General features: G+C 38.6%; 1 protein-coding gene, 1 long non-coding RNA gene and 1 pseudogene across 3 annotated transcripts in view; 1 reads left to right on the forward strand and 2 right to left on the reverse strand.

The window, feature by feature from the left end:
* Nucleotides 1-2,525: 2,525 nt before the first annotated feature.
* On the forward strand, nucleotides 2,526-13,133 carry LOC111345454 (uncharacterized). The gene is made up of 2 exons (XR_015994566.1): nucleotides 2,526-9,899; nucleotides 11,806-13,133. It is a non-coding gene; the product is annotated as an uncharacterized LOC111345454 (long non-coding RNA).
* On the reverse strand, nucleotides 10,973-13,712 carry LOC148717624 (uncharacterized; annotated as a pseudogene). Its single transcript, XR_015994562.1, has 2 exons — nucleotides 13,284-13,712; nucleotides 10,973-11,851 (listed from the first exon to the last, which is right to left on the reverse strand). The product of XR_015994562.1 is annotated as an uncharacterized LOC148717624 (transcript).
* A 1,927-nt stretch (nucleotides 13,713-15,639) lies between these two features.
* The window catches only part of LOC148717625 (uncharacterized), a 4,274-nt gene continuing 476 nt past the window's right edge, over nucleotides 15,640-19,437 (reverse strand). The window contains exons 1-6 of the mRNA XM_088743744.1: nucleotides 19,298-19,437; nucleotides 18,317-18,522; nucleotides 17,913-18,004; nucleotides 17,073-17,234; nucleotides 16,540-16,657; nucleotides 15,640-15,824 (exon numbers count right to left, since the gene is read on the reverse strand). The exon at nucleotides 19,298-19,437 is cut by the window's right edge and continues 476 nt beyond it. Of these exons, the coding sequence (XP_088599870.1) occupies nucleotides 15,640-15,824; nucleotides 16,540-16,657; nucleotides 17,073-17,234; nucleotides 17,913-18,004; nucleotides 18,317-18,522; nucleotides 19,298-19,437 (903 nt within the window). The remainder of the gene's footprint in view (nucleotides 15,825-16,539; nucleotides 16,658-17,072; nucleotides 17,235-17,912; nucleotides 18,005-18,316; nucleotides 18,523-19,297) is intronic.

Consider the following 19,437-nt stretch of genomic DNA (forward strand, 5'->3'; position numbering starts at 1 on the left):
AACACACACACACACAATAAGCTCTGTTGCTCGCTGTTTGTCTCGGCCGTGCGACGAAGCTTTGCGCGGGGTGAAAAGTTTCAGTCTCAATACACAATGTAAGAGAAATCGATCGGATTGTCCGCGAAATCTTACCGGAAATTATACTGAATACTTTCGCAGGTATCACAAGAGAACGAGTTTAAAAGTTTGCGAGGTTCGTATAAAACATAATGGTTGCAGGCATTGATGTGTCGCTTTAAACGTTAGATGAGATGTAAGCTTAAATATTTTTAGATTTTTTGTACAATTTGTTGTGACTGAAACTTTTCCAATCCCGTGAAGTTATTTCGTCGCACGGGCCACGCAGATATGTCAAGCAACTGGCGCTTACGCTTACGTAGCTTTCTGTGCGCGCCAAATTCTAATCGTTGCTTTGTTGTAAAGTCTTTAAAATATGGCCAAACTTGCTGAGAACGTTACATACGTGAACGACTTCCAGCAAGCGCTTAAAGAAAGCTTAGCTGTGTTTCCGGTTAGCTAATTAAAATCTGAACAAAAACTAATCATCGAGAACATCGTGGAAAGGAGATATGTTTTCGGACAGTTACCGAAGGGGTTTGAAGAAAGTTAATCTTTCAACTGCTGCGTTGAGTGTTCAAATTCTTCAGCTCGAAAGGCCACGGATACTCTTCTAGTCCCTTGGTCATTGTCACTTCACCTCTTTTGTCGATTGTTGAAGACTAAGTTAATTACCTTTGATCATTGGGAATCGATGCTGCTTTCATTGGGGAAAACAAAACCAAAGACAAAGAAATATTGGATGGAAAGGGCGAGCTTGCTTTATTGTAAATGTCAGCTTAGCACAGGGTTATCTACCCACATCTAATAAACAAAACTTTCCACCTTTAGCTTTTCTTTTTAATTTTTCAAGCGAAGATTACATTAGATTTTTGCCGGGCGTGCACAAAAAAATGCGTAAGCTCCGGTTGCTCGACATACCTGCGTGGCCCGTGCGACGAAATAGCTTCACGGGATTGGAAAAGTTTCAGTGACAGCAAATTATACAAAAAAATCTCGAAAGATTTAGGCTTACATCTCATCTAACGATTAAAGCGACATATCAATGCTTGCAACTATTATGTTTTATACGAACCTCGCAAACTTTTAAACTCGTTCTCTTGTGATACTTGCGAAAGTATTCAGTATAATTTCCGGTAAGATTTCGCGGACAATCTGATCGATTTCTCTTACATTGTGTGCTGAGACTGAAACTTTTCACCTCGGGCAAAGTTTCGTCGCACGGCCCAAACAAACATAGCGAGCAACAGAGCTTGATGAGTATGTGCGTGTTAGAACACATGAAAGGACTCCAAACGACACTTACCTCTGATTGGGTAGAAAAAAACAAAGTTTTTCTGGCACCAATCAGATGCCAGAACGGCTGCGACCGTTTGGAACTAGTCTTGTAAGACAATGTCCCCAGGGGCTCTTCTGCCCTTAACTTGAAATCGACTCACTGCCCCTGGGTCTCCGAGGATGCGTATGCCGTAGCAACCATGTTGACCGCTATCTTGAAAGTCAGGTCTTCCCATGTTAACAAGCGATTCTGACCATGTCTGCGAAAAAAACTTACTTTTCAACGCTCGATCCGCTCGATAAAAAGAATATTTGCAAAAAATAGCTTGTATAGACAACATTGATCCGTTTGAGATCGCATGTAAGGAATGATCGTCAAATGTTAGCGATTTTCCACCGATAACTTACGTGGACCTCGTGAACCATCTAGTCCTAAATTCACTGGACGAAAAATTTAGGATGTATATGTAGACAGTTTAAAAAAAATTTCGTCTCTTTATATTTTGCAAACGAAATTTTAGGCCATGAATTCTAGCCAAAAGGTACTTTGTATTGCCTCCCAATAATGTTAGCTGAGTGGCTGCAAATCCTTTAGAAGATCAATTGTAAGTTTAAAGCGCTTTGACAACCTACAATCCAAAAATGTTTGATGGTTTTACTCCCTCGAAATGGGTATATTTTCAACTGAACTGGGTTTCCTTGATACAGCGACGTTAAAGCTTATAGTAATTTTTCTCATTGCTTTACCACATGGTTGGCTCTTGAAACAATGATTTCTTTTGTTCAAAGGTTGGAAAAATTTGATGGAACATCAAAAGAAATTGGATATTAATGTTTGTAGACCAGATACATCACTATAAGTGATGAGCCAGCTCTAGGAAATCACTCGGGTGTAATACACTGATGGGTAGACCCTTAATATATCAGGTCTATAAAGAAACATTGGGTTACACAACAATCTAAAATGACCCACCAAGAGGTTCAGGGAAAAAATCATTGCCAAAATGAATTGCCAACCCCTTCCCCAAAGAACAAAATAGTTGGACCCTTACAGTAATTACCTTGAAAAATAGGGCTACACTACATTCATGTGTGTCACATTCAGAGCAGCCCCTTTGCAACAGCTCAAGGAGCACTTCTAGTAGGTTTTTTTTTTATTTTTTATTTTTGGCAGCCTGTGTGTTGCCTCTAAGAAAACACTGGGTTACACCACCATTTGCTGGTGCCCAAATTACACAGTCCCTAAAAATAGAAGTTACACTCATCAATACTGCACCAAATAACAATAATAATTTATTCACTCCCAATAATTAAATTTTACAGTAAAGTACACAATCAGTGCATTGATATTTATGGGAAATGCATGGAAACACAACCCCAAATAGAAAACAAAACAAAACAGGTGATATTCTGGTAGAAAAAATTCTGCCCCTGAAAATGAAATAAACCAGACACAAGAGTGGCAGGGCTCACTCCCTGCCAAAGCTATATAAATTTTTAATTCCAATATGCATTGACTTGTATACAAGTCCCCACGACACTGCAATGCAATGTGCTTCCATGGGTATATGCTCTAATTAACTAGTAATTTCAAGGTTTATCAATCTCAATTAACCTTAAAAGTCAAACTTATTCCAGTGAAAAAGTTTGCAAGCAAACTATTCTGGTTTCCCATACTAGAAAGTTCAATTTTGGGAAGGCCACAAATGAAACATTACTCACTTCAGAACACCAGAGAAGCACTGACTGGCAAGATGTGCCATTTTGCCAGCTGCCAACCTTCGATGTGCCATCGAGAAAGTTTTAAGTGCTTCAATGGGTATGCTCTGATGAACTGGTAATTTCAATGTTCACATCTATCGCAAACAACCTTAAAAGTCAAACTTACTCCAGAGAAACAGTTTGCATGTAAACTATTCTGGTTTACAATACCAAAAACTACAATCTCAGGAAAGCCACCAATGAAACATTACTCACTTTGAATCACAGATAAGTCCTGATTGGCAAGATAAGTCCTGATTGACAAGACTTAACATTGAGAAAGCCTTCAGAGCCTTAATAAGGACTACTTAGGATTTCGATTTGAGTCTTTTAGACGAAAGATCGAGCGCTTTTTCTCCTTGATGGACGATAACACTTGGGAAACAATAATATCCCTTCTTATCGCGATTTGAGCGGTTGGAACAACCGACAACAGAGCAAAAATTGACGATCTTTACTTCAGCCCTTCGGTTCGTCTTATGTTTTCGGCGAGAGGTTGACCTTCAAGATGGTCGTCAAAGCGTTTCTATGGAAACGTGACGTCATGCGGGAAACCTCCATCGACTGCGGGACTACGGTAGCAAGGAAAAATAAGATGAACACCAACTCGTAAGATGCAAGCGGAATATTTTGTGATGTTTAATATCGTCGGCATCCGTTCGTATCGAGAGACGAAACCTCAACACTTACTACGATGTTTAATATAATGCAGATATTAGGTAAAGGATATGCAAGCGGTATATTTTGTGAAGTTTAATATCGTCGGCATCCGTTCGTATCGAGAGACGAACCTCAATACTAACTACGATGTTTAATATAGTGCAGATATTAGGTAAAGTATGTCGACTGCGGTACTGCGGTAGCAGGATTTGATGAATGATTTTTCAGTGGCCGGGTATTCTGAAGTTTAGCCAAACCTCCATTTTAGATAATAAGTTCAGATTCAAATTGATAGAAGGTAAATAATAACATGCTTTGGTATTAAATGTGAATCTTGAAGAAAAATGGAACTTAAATTTTTATCAAGGCGAAGCGAAAGCACACCCATCTTACACGGTGTTACATGAACAAATCAAAGACGCTGCAAAATATCCCGTTACCCCATGCATATCGCTCTCACTGGAATTTAACATTCGTTACAGTCCTAAGAGTGTATTGAAAATTAGTTATTTCCATATGGTATGAGAGGAGCTCATGAATGCTGCCACTCAGCAAAAGCCACATGAAACCCAGTGTTCTCGTGGATGTGCTATCACAAAGAAAAATTCCTGGGAAAGTTGGAATGAGTACAATGGTGTTGGAACTCAAATGAAAACAGAGGCCGGAATTGCTTCAGGATTAATGCTGACAGGAAGTTCAGGACCAATAGTGGCATGCTCGATAATATTGTTCAGTGCTTTAGGGCCTTGCAGAGGTTGTAACACACCAAAGGTTTGAGGAGTTTTGTTTGATTGAGTCATAGATCCTGTTGCCTAGTAAGATTCCTTGAACAATTATCTGGTACACCCACGCCTGACTCAGTGGACTGCTTATTACAGAAATATCCACATTGGATGAATCAAATAATTTGCTAAACAAGAGGGCAATAAGTGTACATGAGATGCTTCCTGTTCTGCCAGTAACTGTTGACTGTAAAATAGTGCTCAGAAAGAACTAGATAATGACATTGCCATGTTGATGTGGTTGGATATTGATTGTTTTTTTTGTTTTCTTTTTTAAGAAAGAAAAACTTTTTAAAAAAAAATGCAATAGATTTATCTAGCAACCTTTGTGGCATTACATGGTTAGAGTGCTGGGATGTTTTGTGCGGGAGGTCGAGGGTTCGAGCCCCAGCCAGACCAATACTCATGGTCTTAAAAATAACTGAGGAGAATTTGCTACCTTTCTATAATATCAAGAAATGGATAGACATTCTAGTCTTCTCGGATAACGACGAATAAACCATAGGCCCCGTCTCCTGCAGGGTTAGGGGTAGGAGACGTTAATTTCTCACACACGGGATTACTGTGTGGTGGATGTCCTACCCTGGGGTGGGATGGGTGGGTTGCTGTCTTATGTTTCATACACAAGCCTCTGGCTCGGGCAATCTGGGTAACCATGCCTCACATATAGATAATAAACTTGATTGACTGATTGATTGTGTAAAAGTATGGAATCCCAAATGAAAGGGTTCCCAAATCTCCACAAAAATAGAGGGTTAATAAGGGGAAAGTAAGCGTGAGGGTGGCAAGTGTTGAAAGTGTGAAATGATGAAAATAAAATGTTAGTTGTTCAATAGAGAATTTGCACAGAGGGACCTACAAACTGCAAGGCAGTTATGTCAGTCATAAGGCAGCATTAAAATAAAGACTATCAGTAGTTCAATTGGGCACTAGCATTGAGGGTCCACACTTTCACACTTTTATTTTATTTTCTTACATATCTACAAGGTATTCCTTTGACCTGCAAATAGTGAGTCAAATTTTCTTAACTTAATATAATTACACTGGAAATGAAAATGAAGAAATACAGCATAAAAAGACAAAAAGATACACAAGAAAAGAAAAAAAGGAAAATGAAAGACTTTCATGGTATAGGACTCCATAAAGGAATCTTTAGTCTCTAGAAAATTGGAAAGCCCTTTTTGCTTGTTTGTTTGTTTTTTTTTTGAAAGATTTCTTTGACAAATTTGTTTATTCATTATTTTTTAAACTCAATTTGCAATGCAGCCACTTCAAAACAGTACAAAAATTTATTATACTAATAATAAGGAAGGTTAGAATGAAATAAGATGAGATATCAATGACACCGCGGAAATACGTTTTTTAAGGCACGATACAGTATTTTATTGGTCAGCGGACACCTCGACGAAACCATAAAATGCAGTTAACTTTTACAATGTTTTCGCCGTGAGTCAAATCGACAGCGTAAAAAGGCAAAACTTAGAAAGAATACTGTAAACTTAGCTTTAAAACTCCGTTCACCTTTTGGATAGTTCTCAAGCTCAATTATATAATTTGCCAAAGCCGAACTGAAGTTGCACACGATATGAAATTGTTGTTTTTCGCTGGCGGCTCCGTGGCACGTAAGTTTTGTTTATAGAAGAGCGTAAGCACTAAGGCTAAAAATGAGACGGTTTTTGAATGGCTGAAGCGGTGATCCGAGGACGCTGCACCATCAGGTTTATAAAGCAGTGGCTTGAACCGTAAAAATCGGTATGTCAACGGCATTCCGGTCAGATTCGCCGAGAAGACAAAACATGCCCGTGTTGCATGGACACCCATCCCCACTCGTCATTGTACGTATCATACTTGGCCAAAAACCTATGACTGTAACATGTTTAGGACAGAAGCCCCCAAAAATACAAAAATTGGCTCAACCAGAGGAAGAATAAACCGAGGTATGTTTAAGTACAAAATGTCCATTATGTCTTTTTTTATGCTGCTCTTCCCTCACTAATCATTTTATTTTATTTATTTTTGCTTTTTCTTTTCTTTCTTTACTAACTTACTGCCATCTGCAACATAAACTGTAGTAAGCTAATAGAATACTTCTGGTTTATATAGCTCCCTGATTCACAAAGTAACATTACCATCTTGGTACTACTAGAACACAAATTTTAAAAAAAATGTTAAAAAAACAAAAGTACTGTAAGGTAAAATAATTATAATAATATAATCTAATCAATTTATGTGAATAAAGCACTGTATTGTCTTTTCTCATATTGCAACAGCCTTGAATGAATCAACTACCTTCTAAACTTGATTTCTTATATTCAGAAGCTGCCTGAATTATAAACAAAGAACTTATGTTGGGTGTTTATGGAGGTGGAAATAACATAATGATTATGATGATTAATCTTCCAAATTAGAAATGTCAGAGGGAAATTATCAGAAGTATTTCTGAAGTGGAAGTTGTTTGCTAAAAATGTTCAGGAGGAAATTGATTATATTAAGCCAGCTGTCAATTCCCAGTTAACACTAAGTAATGAGGGGTAACCAAAAGCTTGTAATTAGCCTGTGTACTGCTGTGCCCATCCAGTCAAATAAACATCAGGGATGGGATATTCCCCAACGTAAACAATGATAGCACCATAGAAATGTCCTTTTCCCAACTTATTACTGGGGAGGGGAGCACTGGTATGACTACACTAGTTTTAGTCAATAAGAAATTCTTGCTAATTTCAGCAATATACATATATTTTGCCACCTTGAAAGAAAATGGCTACAAGTCAAATGGGAATGTTTCATAACAATGTTCTGTGGGGATATGATGTAATATTACTGATGGGGATCATAATTATCCTTACAGTGGCAGTGCATGTGATGTGTATGTAAAGCAAAGCTAAGCTAATCTTAAAAAAATGAATGGAAGAAGAGTAGTTGATTGTTTGCATAAATTAATGCAATGCACATGCAAGATAGTGGAATATACTTCAGGTAAACATACATGTGCCTGTAAAAGTTTCAAATGACTGAGTTATGAAAATATAACAATAATAATAATAAAGTGGGTTTCATTGAAAATGCTTTCGTGTAAAACAATTAGAGCTGTTTGGGAAATTAAAGTAGCTTTTGTTGCAACAGAATAACGCTTGTTTCGTGATGTTTACAAAGGAAGTGGAAATCGAAGAAATTGTGAATTGTTTGCTGCGCTAAGGCTCGACAAAGATTCTTATTTAAGCGATTGATTGAGGGCGCGGAAAATATGCAATATTTGAGACCGTCCAACATGATCGGTTCATTTATAATTTATCTTGAATTAAGCCTTTATTGACAGCAGTTGATAGTAGATCTCTAGTACATGTCTTTAGTACGTTTGGTTGTGCCTGTTCACGAGATAACTTGTTGATAAAACTGCAAGTATATGAAATGAACAAATGTTTTCATATTTTGATTACGGACACCCGTTCTTAAAGGCACAGAATATCAGAAGGGTGCAATGGCGAAAAATCAGTCTATAAAGGTAAAATTCTCATCCAAGTGAATAATTACCAAAATGAAAAGGCACCGCACGTTGGCGGTAAGTGAGTGTATGAATATTTTCAAAACACAATAATTATCTATATCGCTTCATGCTAATAACACTTAAAAATCCAACCAGTCTTCAGACTCGCTGGTAAAGTATCTTACAGAACTAATCTCCTGATTTGTCTGGATAACTATCGCTGTTTTTGACAATTCTGAAGGCGAGGGCGACTGAAGAACCAAGATCGCGCTTCGTAACTGGACGGCCAGCCTAAGTCGGCAAACAGCACACAACTCCAAACAAAATGACTCCCCTATACCGCTAGTTGTTAAGACGTGGTTTTAGTATTAAAAACTAATTCAAAGGATCAAATATAACAAACAAGGAGAAGTATCATGCATATTTTCCAACTTAAAACCACGCAAAAAGCCGATGTCTTCATATGGAACATATAGAACCGCTTGGCAGTCTAAATTTGATGACCACTGACCAGTTACTGTGACGTCACGAAAACGTATTTCCGCGGTGTCGATATCCATAATCAGAGGAAAAGGTTTGACAATTGTTTTAAGGTAAATGATTGATCAAAATTACTGGTATCTGTCTTGAATTTGAATGGTGATAATATAACAGACACAAAAGTAAATTCCAAAATAATTTAATGTTATGAAAACTTAACTAAGCTATTTTGACACTTTGTTAAAATTTTATTTCACAGGCGTCACACCACGTGGTCCCTGCTTGATAGCTCGCTTTCTTTCTTCCCTTTGTGTCCAAAATTTCGAAAAGGCTTACAGGAATTAAGTTTAGTTAATTGGATTGTTGGTCGGAAAACAGCTATGAGCAGCGACTATCTTGCTTTTTGATCCTTCGACGATGATGTAAACAAACTCGAGTTTCTTTAGGCAAGTTCACAGCTCTTGCCACACCAAGTGACAGGGACTTAGAAGTGCCGTAAAAAAGTTCTTTACTGTTCCTTTTTTTACCGACGAACCAACATTTTGCATGAACGGACGAAAAAGTGATCAGAAAAAGCCAACACGACACTGTAAACGTTGCCTCAAATTGAGCCAATTCGCAACTGTATTGGAACTTTGCACAAAAGACCGTTTTTCGGCGCGAGAACAATTTTTTTACAATTTGTACACCCCCGCAATTTTTTAAAATTCTTTTGTTCTTTTCAAAAATGGGAATTAAAACCTTATCTTATCTTTTCAACGGCTTCCTTATTTTTTAAACTTTTGTAATGGCTGTTCGTTTCCCGCAAAGTGTTTTGAGAAGTGTATTGAGTTTAAATAAGCGCGCGTCTGAGCCCACGTTTCATACCGCGGGTCTCTAGCGCACGCGCAGACGTTTTTCATCCCTGTGTTCAATGGCAATTTTTTTACTTACTAGGCATGCGCTGCATTTAACTGAACCTTTCGGTAACGACGAAAAAGCTTAGAATAGGCGACAGGGCTGAATAACGTCTGCGCATGTGCGAGATGTCATTACAACAAGATCAAAATTTCGGCGCGAACGTGATGGTGGTTCTTTCCTGTTCAGTTGAATAACGACAAGAAAGGAACTGAAAATCTTCCATTATTTTTGCACCTAAACACAAATACCTCCTTTTTATGCTTTGGAAATTGAAAATTTGAACAATCCGAAGTTTTTCCCCAAAGAAATGCCGAGAAATACGAGAAAACTTGTCGTTAACGCGGTAAATATTCTGAGCTTTGGAGACGCCTTTTGATTCAACCGCCACTACGCGTTCTTCGTTTCGATTTACACTCGTCTGCTTCGTTTGAGAAAGAAATGATGTTTGGGAGACATTGAAGGCAACATGAGAGTTTGGAAAAGTGTCGCCAGAGGTGAGTATTACGATCTTAGTTTGTTTTGTAATCAAAACGGCTCCTTTCTTGCGCTAGTCGTAAGTTAATAGAGAGCTTAAGCACCAGACGTTCTTGAGGTCACGAACGCCTACCGGAAGTCATTAGAGGACCTATGTACATACTGCGCATGTCATGACGTTCGCGTGGTCACGTCGCAGACGCCAGAACGCCACTTTTCAGGTTGAAGGTAGGACGCCACAAAAATATGCTGTTATTTTGTTTATGGGAGATAAATTATTGACTCAAAACCATAAAAAGCTCTTCTGCTTTTCATTAAGTGATTAAAAAACGTTTTCGTAGCGCGTAAAGTGGTTTTTGCTTAATCGATAGATTAAACGGGATTCGACAATGGCAGACAATTTTCTCGCCAAGTCTGGGTGAGTTAAGTCATTTGATTTCATGTCCATTTGAATCATCAAATGCAGAACTAAGATTTTTTTAAACCGGGTTTAAGCTTATCACAAATTACTTTGAGCGATAATTTAGAATTAAGACACTTAAGCGACATTTAGATACAACAACAGTGCAAAATGAGATAGATGGCGGATTGTCTTTCTGCATCGGTTGTATTTTGTAACTGCACATCGTATATCGTATGCATCTATGCTAGGTTTTGAGCAACCGACTATAAACATAAGAATAACAAATCTCGCTGTGGTTAACGAATTTAGAAAAAGAGAAATGGTCCTCTAGGCATCCAGATCATGCACGGAAAACTTCATGCTCGTTTGTTCGCATTGTTTACACAACTATGAAGTGGTAAATTTTCAAGTCGCCTAATAAATATGAAAGACGAATTATTCATTCTGTCAAGAGAGTGGGGTAAAGAAACTCATTCCCTTGCCCATTAAGGTCATATCTCTAGCATCTTTTAGCAAAGACATATTAACACGGGTAGAAGTCCGTGTCTGAAAAACGTCGACTGCTTAACCTTCCTATTTCGCGCCAAGAATGAAGGCCTCGATCCAGTCTTACGCGGCTTCTCTGCCGTTCGTGTTGTCAAGAACGTCTGGTGCTTAAGCTCTCTAATATTTATGTGAGTAGAAACGCTCTGTGTTGTCGTGAAACATGAATGGCCAGCACCTGCATGCACTCGTAAGCTGACTCGCAAAACTTAAAGCTAAAAAAATGCTTTCTCAAGGAACGTATTGTTGGCTACGTGTACCTACGTATTGTTGGCTCCGACGAAGGGCTAACGCTCGAAACGTCAGCTTTTGTAATCGTTACGGTGGCCAATTTACAAAATTATTTCAACTTTGTTGATATATCCAAATTATTTCGTTACTCCCACCGACGCAGCTTCAAACAGTTTCTTTCGAAACTATCAGCCTTTGTTACGTATACCTATACCCATGTACAGTACTTTTTTTACTAAGTTTGCTTATCTTACTCGATCGATAAATTCTATTATTTGAATGAGACACATGTCACTATTCCTAAATTATGAGGTATGTTGTTAATTGTCTTAAACCATAAAAGCAATTCAATAACTATTTCTTAAATAGTAATGAAGTGTAGGATGATGTGGAGGGAGTGTTTAATCAGAGAATCATTTTATTTTAGATTTACATGACTATCATACCTGCAGGTGCCCTCTTGTTGCAGTGCCTCCTCAGAGTTATTTACTTTTAATTAGTTAATACATTACAAACAAATTACATGTGTTATACTACAGAAATAGTAAGTTTGTGGGAAGTTGTTTACCTGAAGATGTTATTTCCTTATTTTGTAGTGTTTTGTCAAGTTGACTGGCCATGCTTTGTGAAGCACTCTCCTAACAAAATTCATACCAAAACATCACCCTGTCACTTATTAGGACAATTTTTATGATTAGAAATTGATTCTTATAATATTATTTTATGTTCATTTACCTGTCTGCCATCAGATGATTGAGTACTGGTTGGAGAAGATGTAGATGCCTTAGTGTTTCTCTGAAAAGTAAGGAGCAGATACAACAACAACAACAACCTTTACAACCTTTATTTATTTATTCTAATTTCTAATGACTATTTTAACAAATTGGACATGCCCACAGGTAGCTAGCTAATCTAGGTGGGTCATGTCTTAACTAAGAAAAAAAGTTGGTTTACAAGTTTGCAGAAATCAGGAAATTAATTAGAGAGAATAAGTATACAGGTTTACAGAAATCGGGAAGTTAAATAAAAAGAGTAGGTATAAAAACAAAGATACTACAAAAATACAAAAATAGTACAATTAAGGCTATACTTGTTATTCTAGAAATACATTAAAAACCTTAAGAAAATTTGACCTTTTGAATGATGGTTCCTATGTCGAGATAGGAGTCTTCCGAAGACAGAATATTGAAAAGTACTCTTTTAATTTTTCTCTTTAAGTCATGTTTTGGGAGATTCCTTAATGTAAGAGGCATCTTTTGGGAGATTCCTTAATGTAAGAGGCATCTCGTTCCAAATTTTTGTTCCAATTCTAGAAAACGAGTTCAATTGAATAGAGAGCCTAGAGCTTTGTGTGTAGAAGTTGTGCGAAGCAGAGGATTGGATATTATAGGGGTGAATATTAGAAATGTCTTGAAACAGGTCTCGAATACTTCTAGGTGCGTTTTTGTGTCTAATATCAAACATCAGGTTAGCTGTAAACTCATAATAAGAAAATTGTAGCGGTAAAATAACAGCATCGGAAAATAGAGGAATTGCATGCTGATTGTGGTCAGAAAAATAGATAAAACGTAGAGCTCGTTTTTGCAGCTTTAGAAGCTTATCAAGATATGTTTTACATGCCTGGCCCCAAACTATTAGCCCATAGCTCAGATAAGGTGCAACAAGTGATCTATAGATATTTATAGGAGTGTGTTTTGGAACAATATGCTGTAGTTTAGATATTAGACCAATGGTTTGACTTATTTTAATTTTTATATGATCAATATAATGTTTCCAAGTTAGATGATTATTAATTAGTATCCCTAAGTATTTTATAAATTCCTTACATTCTAAAGCTACATTTTTATTCTGCTCGTTATCAAACATCATAATTTTAGGTTGATAAGTAAATTTTCTTTGAGCAGGAGAAAATATGACAAAATTAGATTTTCTTAAATTCAGGGTCAATTTATGTAGCAGATAGATGTTAAAATATTTTGGTATTGCTCTGGAACGATTTTTTGTGATAACAAAGTAGCAATTATGCAGTCTGGTTTTTTGGTGGGCCAAATTGGCAAATAAACAAACAAACAAAATATGGCTCCAGCCTATTTTATGTGTGTGTGAATTGTGTGAGACTGTTATTTCATTTTCAGGGGCATCAAATATTGAGTGCTTTTGCAATTATATCTATAATTATCTCAATGTTGCTTAAACAACATTAGGCAAAAATAAGCACTGCACTTACTTGTACTGGTGGAACATAATCTGGTTCATTGCAGAAAACACTATCAGCAATTGTAGAACACTTGTTGCACCATCGGGTTCCGGGCCGTTAAGTGGGGACATTAGCTCCAACCCGATCAAATAGACGGTAGAACCACCTCGGGACTTTTCTCTTCGACAGCTCTTTGGAGTGCTCCAGGAGTGGACACGAGCAATATTCATTGGTTTCCCGAGCTGCTCTAATCCAATGCCGAGTGCAAGCCCAGCAATTTAAATTTCCGTCCACAAACCGAGTAATGGCCTCGTCAAACCGCCTCAATCGACCTTGGCATGTTTCTCCAGCTCGTGTTCGATTAATAAACCACCAAGTCCGCTCATTGGGCTTTGCATGGGAACTAAAGAACAATAGGATGGACGTCGATAACATCCAAAACACCGCCTAAGATGTCATCTGCTAAGTCTTCGATAAATCTATCGTGTTAACGCGCTGTTTTCACTAAGTATACAACCTTTAAACCTCAGTGTACAAAAGTGTATGTGCTGGTCAATGAACGAGGGAACTAACGTAAAGATTTGTTTCTACCGTTTTCAGTTTGGCACTACCTTTTCACCAAAAACCGGGCGCTATACGAAACTTTTTAAAAACGCCGCCATTTTTTCGAAGTTTGTTATAGTGCCCAGGCCATTGGCGCTAGCGCGAGCCAAGAGATCTCGCACATACGCAGACGTTATTCAGCCCTGTCCTATGCACCGTTAACTTTACTTACATATCTTTGTAATAAAAGATAAAAGCCCTCAATACACTGCGCCAACTCTAGAGGAAAATAGCACAGATAGTGCGGGTACGTGTTAAGTAAATAAAAGGATCGCTCTATTGACGGCATGTTTGTTTTTTGTAATCCCTGTGCGCGCGCTGAATTGCATCAGCAAAAGCGCGCAAAAACTGTGTTCAGCTACCTTAAGTAACAAAGCTTCCCCTGTTATTAGGGACAGATCAAGAATCTCGACCGAGAAGTACCCCTTTTAAAAGACACAGGAAAGATCCCTAAACAAAACATCTGTCGAAGCCAAAAACACAAGACTATAAAAGTTTATGGCGCAAAGCGCCTTGCGATGAGGAGGAACATCGCTGGGTATTTGGTACGGGAGCAGAGCGCGCAAAAAAAATTAAAGAGCAGTTCAACAATGTGCAACATTTACAAAGTTTAATGCAATCTTCATTTTTAAGTTTAACACTTTATTCAAGTGGTGTATTAACGGTACATTCCCAATTATTTTAGGCCCGTTAGTGTCTATACAAACATGGCATACAAAAAATATGTAAACAATGATTACAAAAGAAATGCATGTATATACAGTTAATATTAATAATACTGAGACTAACTCATCTATCAGGGCATTTGCGTTACAAAACACATCTAAAAGTGTGAACGAAAACAAATGACCGAACGTGCATTTCTCTAAATAGCACTGAATAACTTGTCTGCATAAAAGAATGTAGCGAAATTTGAAAAAAGAAAGCTTTACAGGCCAATTATAATTACAAAGGCAGCTTAACATTCTTTGTGTCGGAAGTTAACCTCAGGCAACTCGTAAACACAACTTACAGCAACACATCTTACCTTAACTTAATATGATGGAGCGTGAAGACTGCAGAATGAAAAATGTGAATTTTCAAATGTTGAGGACTGTCAAGAATGTAGTGCGAACCGTAGCTACATTGAATGCCGTACGATCTTGATAAGAAGCCAGCGAAACTGCGTCACGAGCAAAATATGACTACTCTACGAATTTAGCTAAGGAGACTTGGCTACGAATGTAGTTCGACCAAGCTACGAATATAATATGATTAAGCCACAAATATCGTACCACTAAGCAACGAATGTAGTCACGTCTAAGCTACGATTGAATATAGTACGACAAGGATACGAATATAATACAACTAAGCTACGAATATAGCACGACTAAGCTACGAATATAGCACGACTAAGCTACGAATATATAAAGCAAGACTAAGCCACGAATATAGCACGACTAAGCCCCGAATATACTCACGTCTAAGGCTACGAATGTAGTACGACAAAGCTAAGTATATAATACGACTAAGTTACGAATAAAGTACGAATAAGCCACGAACGAAAGACGATCAAGCTTCTAAATGATGCAGTCTCACCAACCCATCTATACAGCTTCTTGAAAAATTTCTAATACCCGACCAAGGTGCTCCGAACTATTGCCCGCTCAGCGACTCCAGCAGGTGCCCCAAAAAAGTTTGAGAAAGAAAATGCTGTTTGTTTTCATAGTCACCACATAAAAAGATAGAGGAAAAGATGAGACTTTGCTAACTACGTGTTCTTATATCAAACACTTCTTTAAATTTAATCATCTCTGATCTTGACCACGACAGCCTTCTGCAGAACACCGCAATTGTCATTTCTCATGGCGATCTTGATATATCCCTCATCTCCCCAAGCCTTTGACCAAGAATTCTTAATCAGCCAATAGGGTTCATCCTTTTCAACTCCATATCCGACAACTAAGGCCGCGTGATCCAATGCATGAGCTGAAAACGAGGATAAGAAACTCATCAAATTGGCCACCTTCACTGGTTAGGATGAATCGTACCTCGTGAATGAAATCCTTTAACTATTTACACCCTAACATCAGTAAATGTATTCTCCGTACTGTTCTTCATACACGTTCTAAGGTGCTGACAAGGAGTTTTTTAACAATCGAGAGCTTTTTAAGGTGGTTATCATTTTCTTTCTATTCTTGTGACATATATATATAGATTTAGCCAAGCTTAAAAGCGGAGCTCGCATTTTTTTCCCGGCACGTCTCAAGGGCGCAACGCCTTGTCCCGGCCAGGACTGGAACACCGGTCGTCCGACTCGGAGCCTAGTGCACTGACCACCGGACTACTAGAAAAAGCCGTGGCATTTACGTGCCCACGGTACAGTTGACCCCGCATACTAAAAGTAGCACCTTGTACGGACTCCCGTACGGTCATAAGTCCAAATTTTTTTGGCTTGATGGGTTACTACTACCAATTTGTATAATTATGGGGCTACGCTCTGCGAGCTCTGCTAATATTTGAATCAATGGTTATATTGTAAGAAGAACTTAGATGCTAGTCACGCCTAAGGGTCAAAGAGTTAAAAAACCTCCACGCAGCCTTTAAATTACAATACGTGTAAATTACTTACTGCAGTCAGAGTCATAATAAATTCCAGATCCTTAGAATTTAAAAGTCTTTGGCTGGGTGTTGATGAGGATACTGACTGGACCGTATATAGCAATGGCCTGCTTCAACTCCTGCTTGTTCCCTTTGGTAATGTTCATGTAAAAATCCAGCTTAGCACCTGTTGTGGTATTTTGAAAGTGGCAGAAGCCCTCCTAAAAAATACGATAGAAAGCAAAGTGAGTCTTAGAAACAGGAGAAGGGAGATTAGTGATTGGTAGAATCTATCCGCTCTGCTTTCACTCCTGATCATTTAAAACGAATTTGATTCATTGGATGATTGCAGTTGCGCATCCAGACCGTGAGCTAAGAGGGGGGAGGGGGGGGGCTGTTTTCTCGTTAGTGTACACCTACCGGCTTTTCTTCCTTCTGCGATTCTTTTTTAACATAAAATATGGGGGGGGGTGTAGGCACCCCGGGCCCCTCCCCCTAAATCCACCATTGAGAGTAAAAAACGTAATCCTTATTTTAGTAAAATGAGTTCTTGACAGTTGAGATATTAACAGGAAGAGCAGAACACAATAAGTATACTCCTAAAATTGTTTGATGAAGTTTCTTCAATCTTTTTACCTGAGCCAAATATTTTCCATAACTGTCTTCAGTGGCCAGTCCACCATGTTTAATGACCCACTGCATTGCTCGATGTGGATATCCTCCCTTACACCCTCGGTTACCAAACCCCCACGAGCAGTCTATAAGTTGCTGTTCAGACAGGTTTGGGAGGGTTCCAGTCTACAATAATATCATATTCGAAAATAAAATTATGTACGGTATGTGACATCAAAAGTCTTTCACCGTCCTGGCGACAGAATTGGCCAAAAAGGGTTAGGACGTGCCCCTCCTCTCAAAACTCTTTTACTACATCTCTCAATTAGTACGTGCGCTATAATTGGTCAATTTATTGGGCCATATTTCACCGAACGGCCAGCTTATTCTAAGGTTTGAAGTCCTCCCCCTCTACTCGGACCCGGAGTGGACATAACAATGACCTACCTAACTTCGCTTTCTCGGTCTGTACTGTGAGTTACGGAACCTCGTATTTTCTGCTCGGATTTATGGCCTGCGTGCTTCGCGCCTTGGCTTCAAGTCCGCGGGGAAAGAAGTCTATCCGTAACTTACAGTACGACCTCGGATAGTAAGAGATGTCTCCTACAACAAATTCAAGCTAATTCACTCTCATAAGGTCCTCAAATTTGTGTCCGCTGTGCGTCGTATCCGATGAAAAACCTCAGAAAATGATAAAAAGTAGTTTCAAGGTACTCATCATCAGCCTAAAACACAAACTGAAACAAACCGGAGTAGAATCCAATTAGTCTGACAAGCGCCATGTTCTAAGGGGACGGTGCTAACTGTCCACGATGCCAGCAACAATTAATATTAAAGCGCTGTGACATCTTTTTGTTCACAAACCTTGATAAAATAGGCCCCTTCCATGGCACCAGTAACAGAGTATGCATAACACGAGCCACAAATCCCTTGACTTCTTACCGGATTTACTGCACCTGGTGAAACAGTAGAACATTTTTCAGTAAAGTTCACTGACAGGGCTCTAAGTGTTTAATCAATAATTTTACTCCTTTGTTTTCCATAGTACCACTAAGTGCTTAATATGAATCCCACCCGATCTGGAATTTTCAAGAATTGCTTTCTGAACAATTCTTTAAGCCTCGCCTATCAGTTTTTGCTTCTTGATGGAAACCAGAAGGCTGACTAATTCACTAAGGTAAGAGTGACGTCTGTGTTTTTTTTTTATTAATTTTGGCGACTACTCTGTTTGTTTGTATTTATCTATTATAAGAGTTCTTTCCTCTCACCCGATTTTTCCCAATTAACGGTATCAGGTAGGGTTTTGACATTGGTACCCTCCGGTATTTCAAATCTCTTCCCGCCATTCAGTACATCAGGTTCTTTATCCGTCAGTAGTCCTTTCTTCTGTCTGATCTCTTCTTCAGTCATGTCGGCCATGTGATTTGCTTTGAGTCTATAGCCAAGGTTTTGGCGGTTTCTGGACTTGATAAACCTGTTGATCGAGTTGGTCAAGATCAGTGATCTGTTTACATATCACATTGTAGTTAAAAACCTCCAAGAAGCTAAAGTTAAACGTGTAGCAGTTCGTTTTAAGGCAAATCAGGGAATTCGGAAGAAATACAGACACTACTATAAGATTTTATGTTTAAATCTTAAAAGGTCTTTTTTATTTCAGGAAAAAAAAATAGGGTGATTTCCTAGGTACAAATAAAAAAAATTGTGATCTGGTTCTCACTTCTGGCACATATCGAAAACGCTTAGACTGTGGCCGTGTAGACTTCGTATCTCTATACACGCCCATTGTCTCCCTATCTGTTTCAATTACTACCGTTGCAAGGACCATACTGTAGTTCGGACCAAATAACGCAATCTTCAGATAAGATCACTGTTAAGAATAAAAGTTTTCTTTCTCTTTGCCTGGTCCACCTGAACTGGTTGTGGCTAGTACAAACGGAAGATAAAGTCCTCTCACGCAAGTAAACTCGTCGAATTGGCACCCAACACCCCTCTATGTTTTACACACGTTCCGTGTCGATAATGAAAAATGGGATGAATGGCGAGACATGGCGGGAAGATGAGAGACCCTGGGAACGAGGTCGTGGCAGAGGCAGTTCTCTCAGTTCTCCGTATTAACGACCTACAATTACCAGCGAGACAGTCTGACCGCCAAGGTAGGTTCCCAATCACTGAAGTGAATGCATAAACAACGGAGTCACACAAGATCTTAAATAAAGATTAATAAGTTGTTGGTTGCCATGCCGACCCACCTCAAGTTATGTCTGTAGATGTCTTTCCGTGACTCATGCTCTCGCTTTGAGATATAAATCTTCTTATATCTCGCCTTGAAAGATTGAAATAAAGTATTCACCACGTCTTCATAGTGGCGCATAACATCTTTGTAATCAGA

The sequence above is a fragment of the Stylophora pistillata genome, chromosome 13 (assembly GCF_964205215.1).
Source record: "Stylophora pistillata chromosome 13, jaStyPist1.2, whole genome shotgun sequence".
In the NCBI taxonomy this organism is placed as follows: domain Eukaryota; kingdom Metazoa; phylum Cnidaria; class Anthozoa; order Scleractinia; family Pocilloporidae; genus Stylophora; species Stylophora pistillata.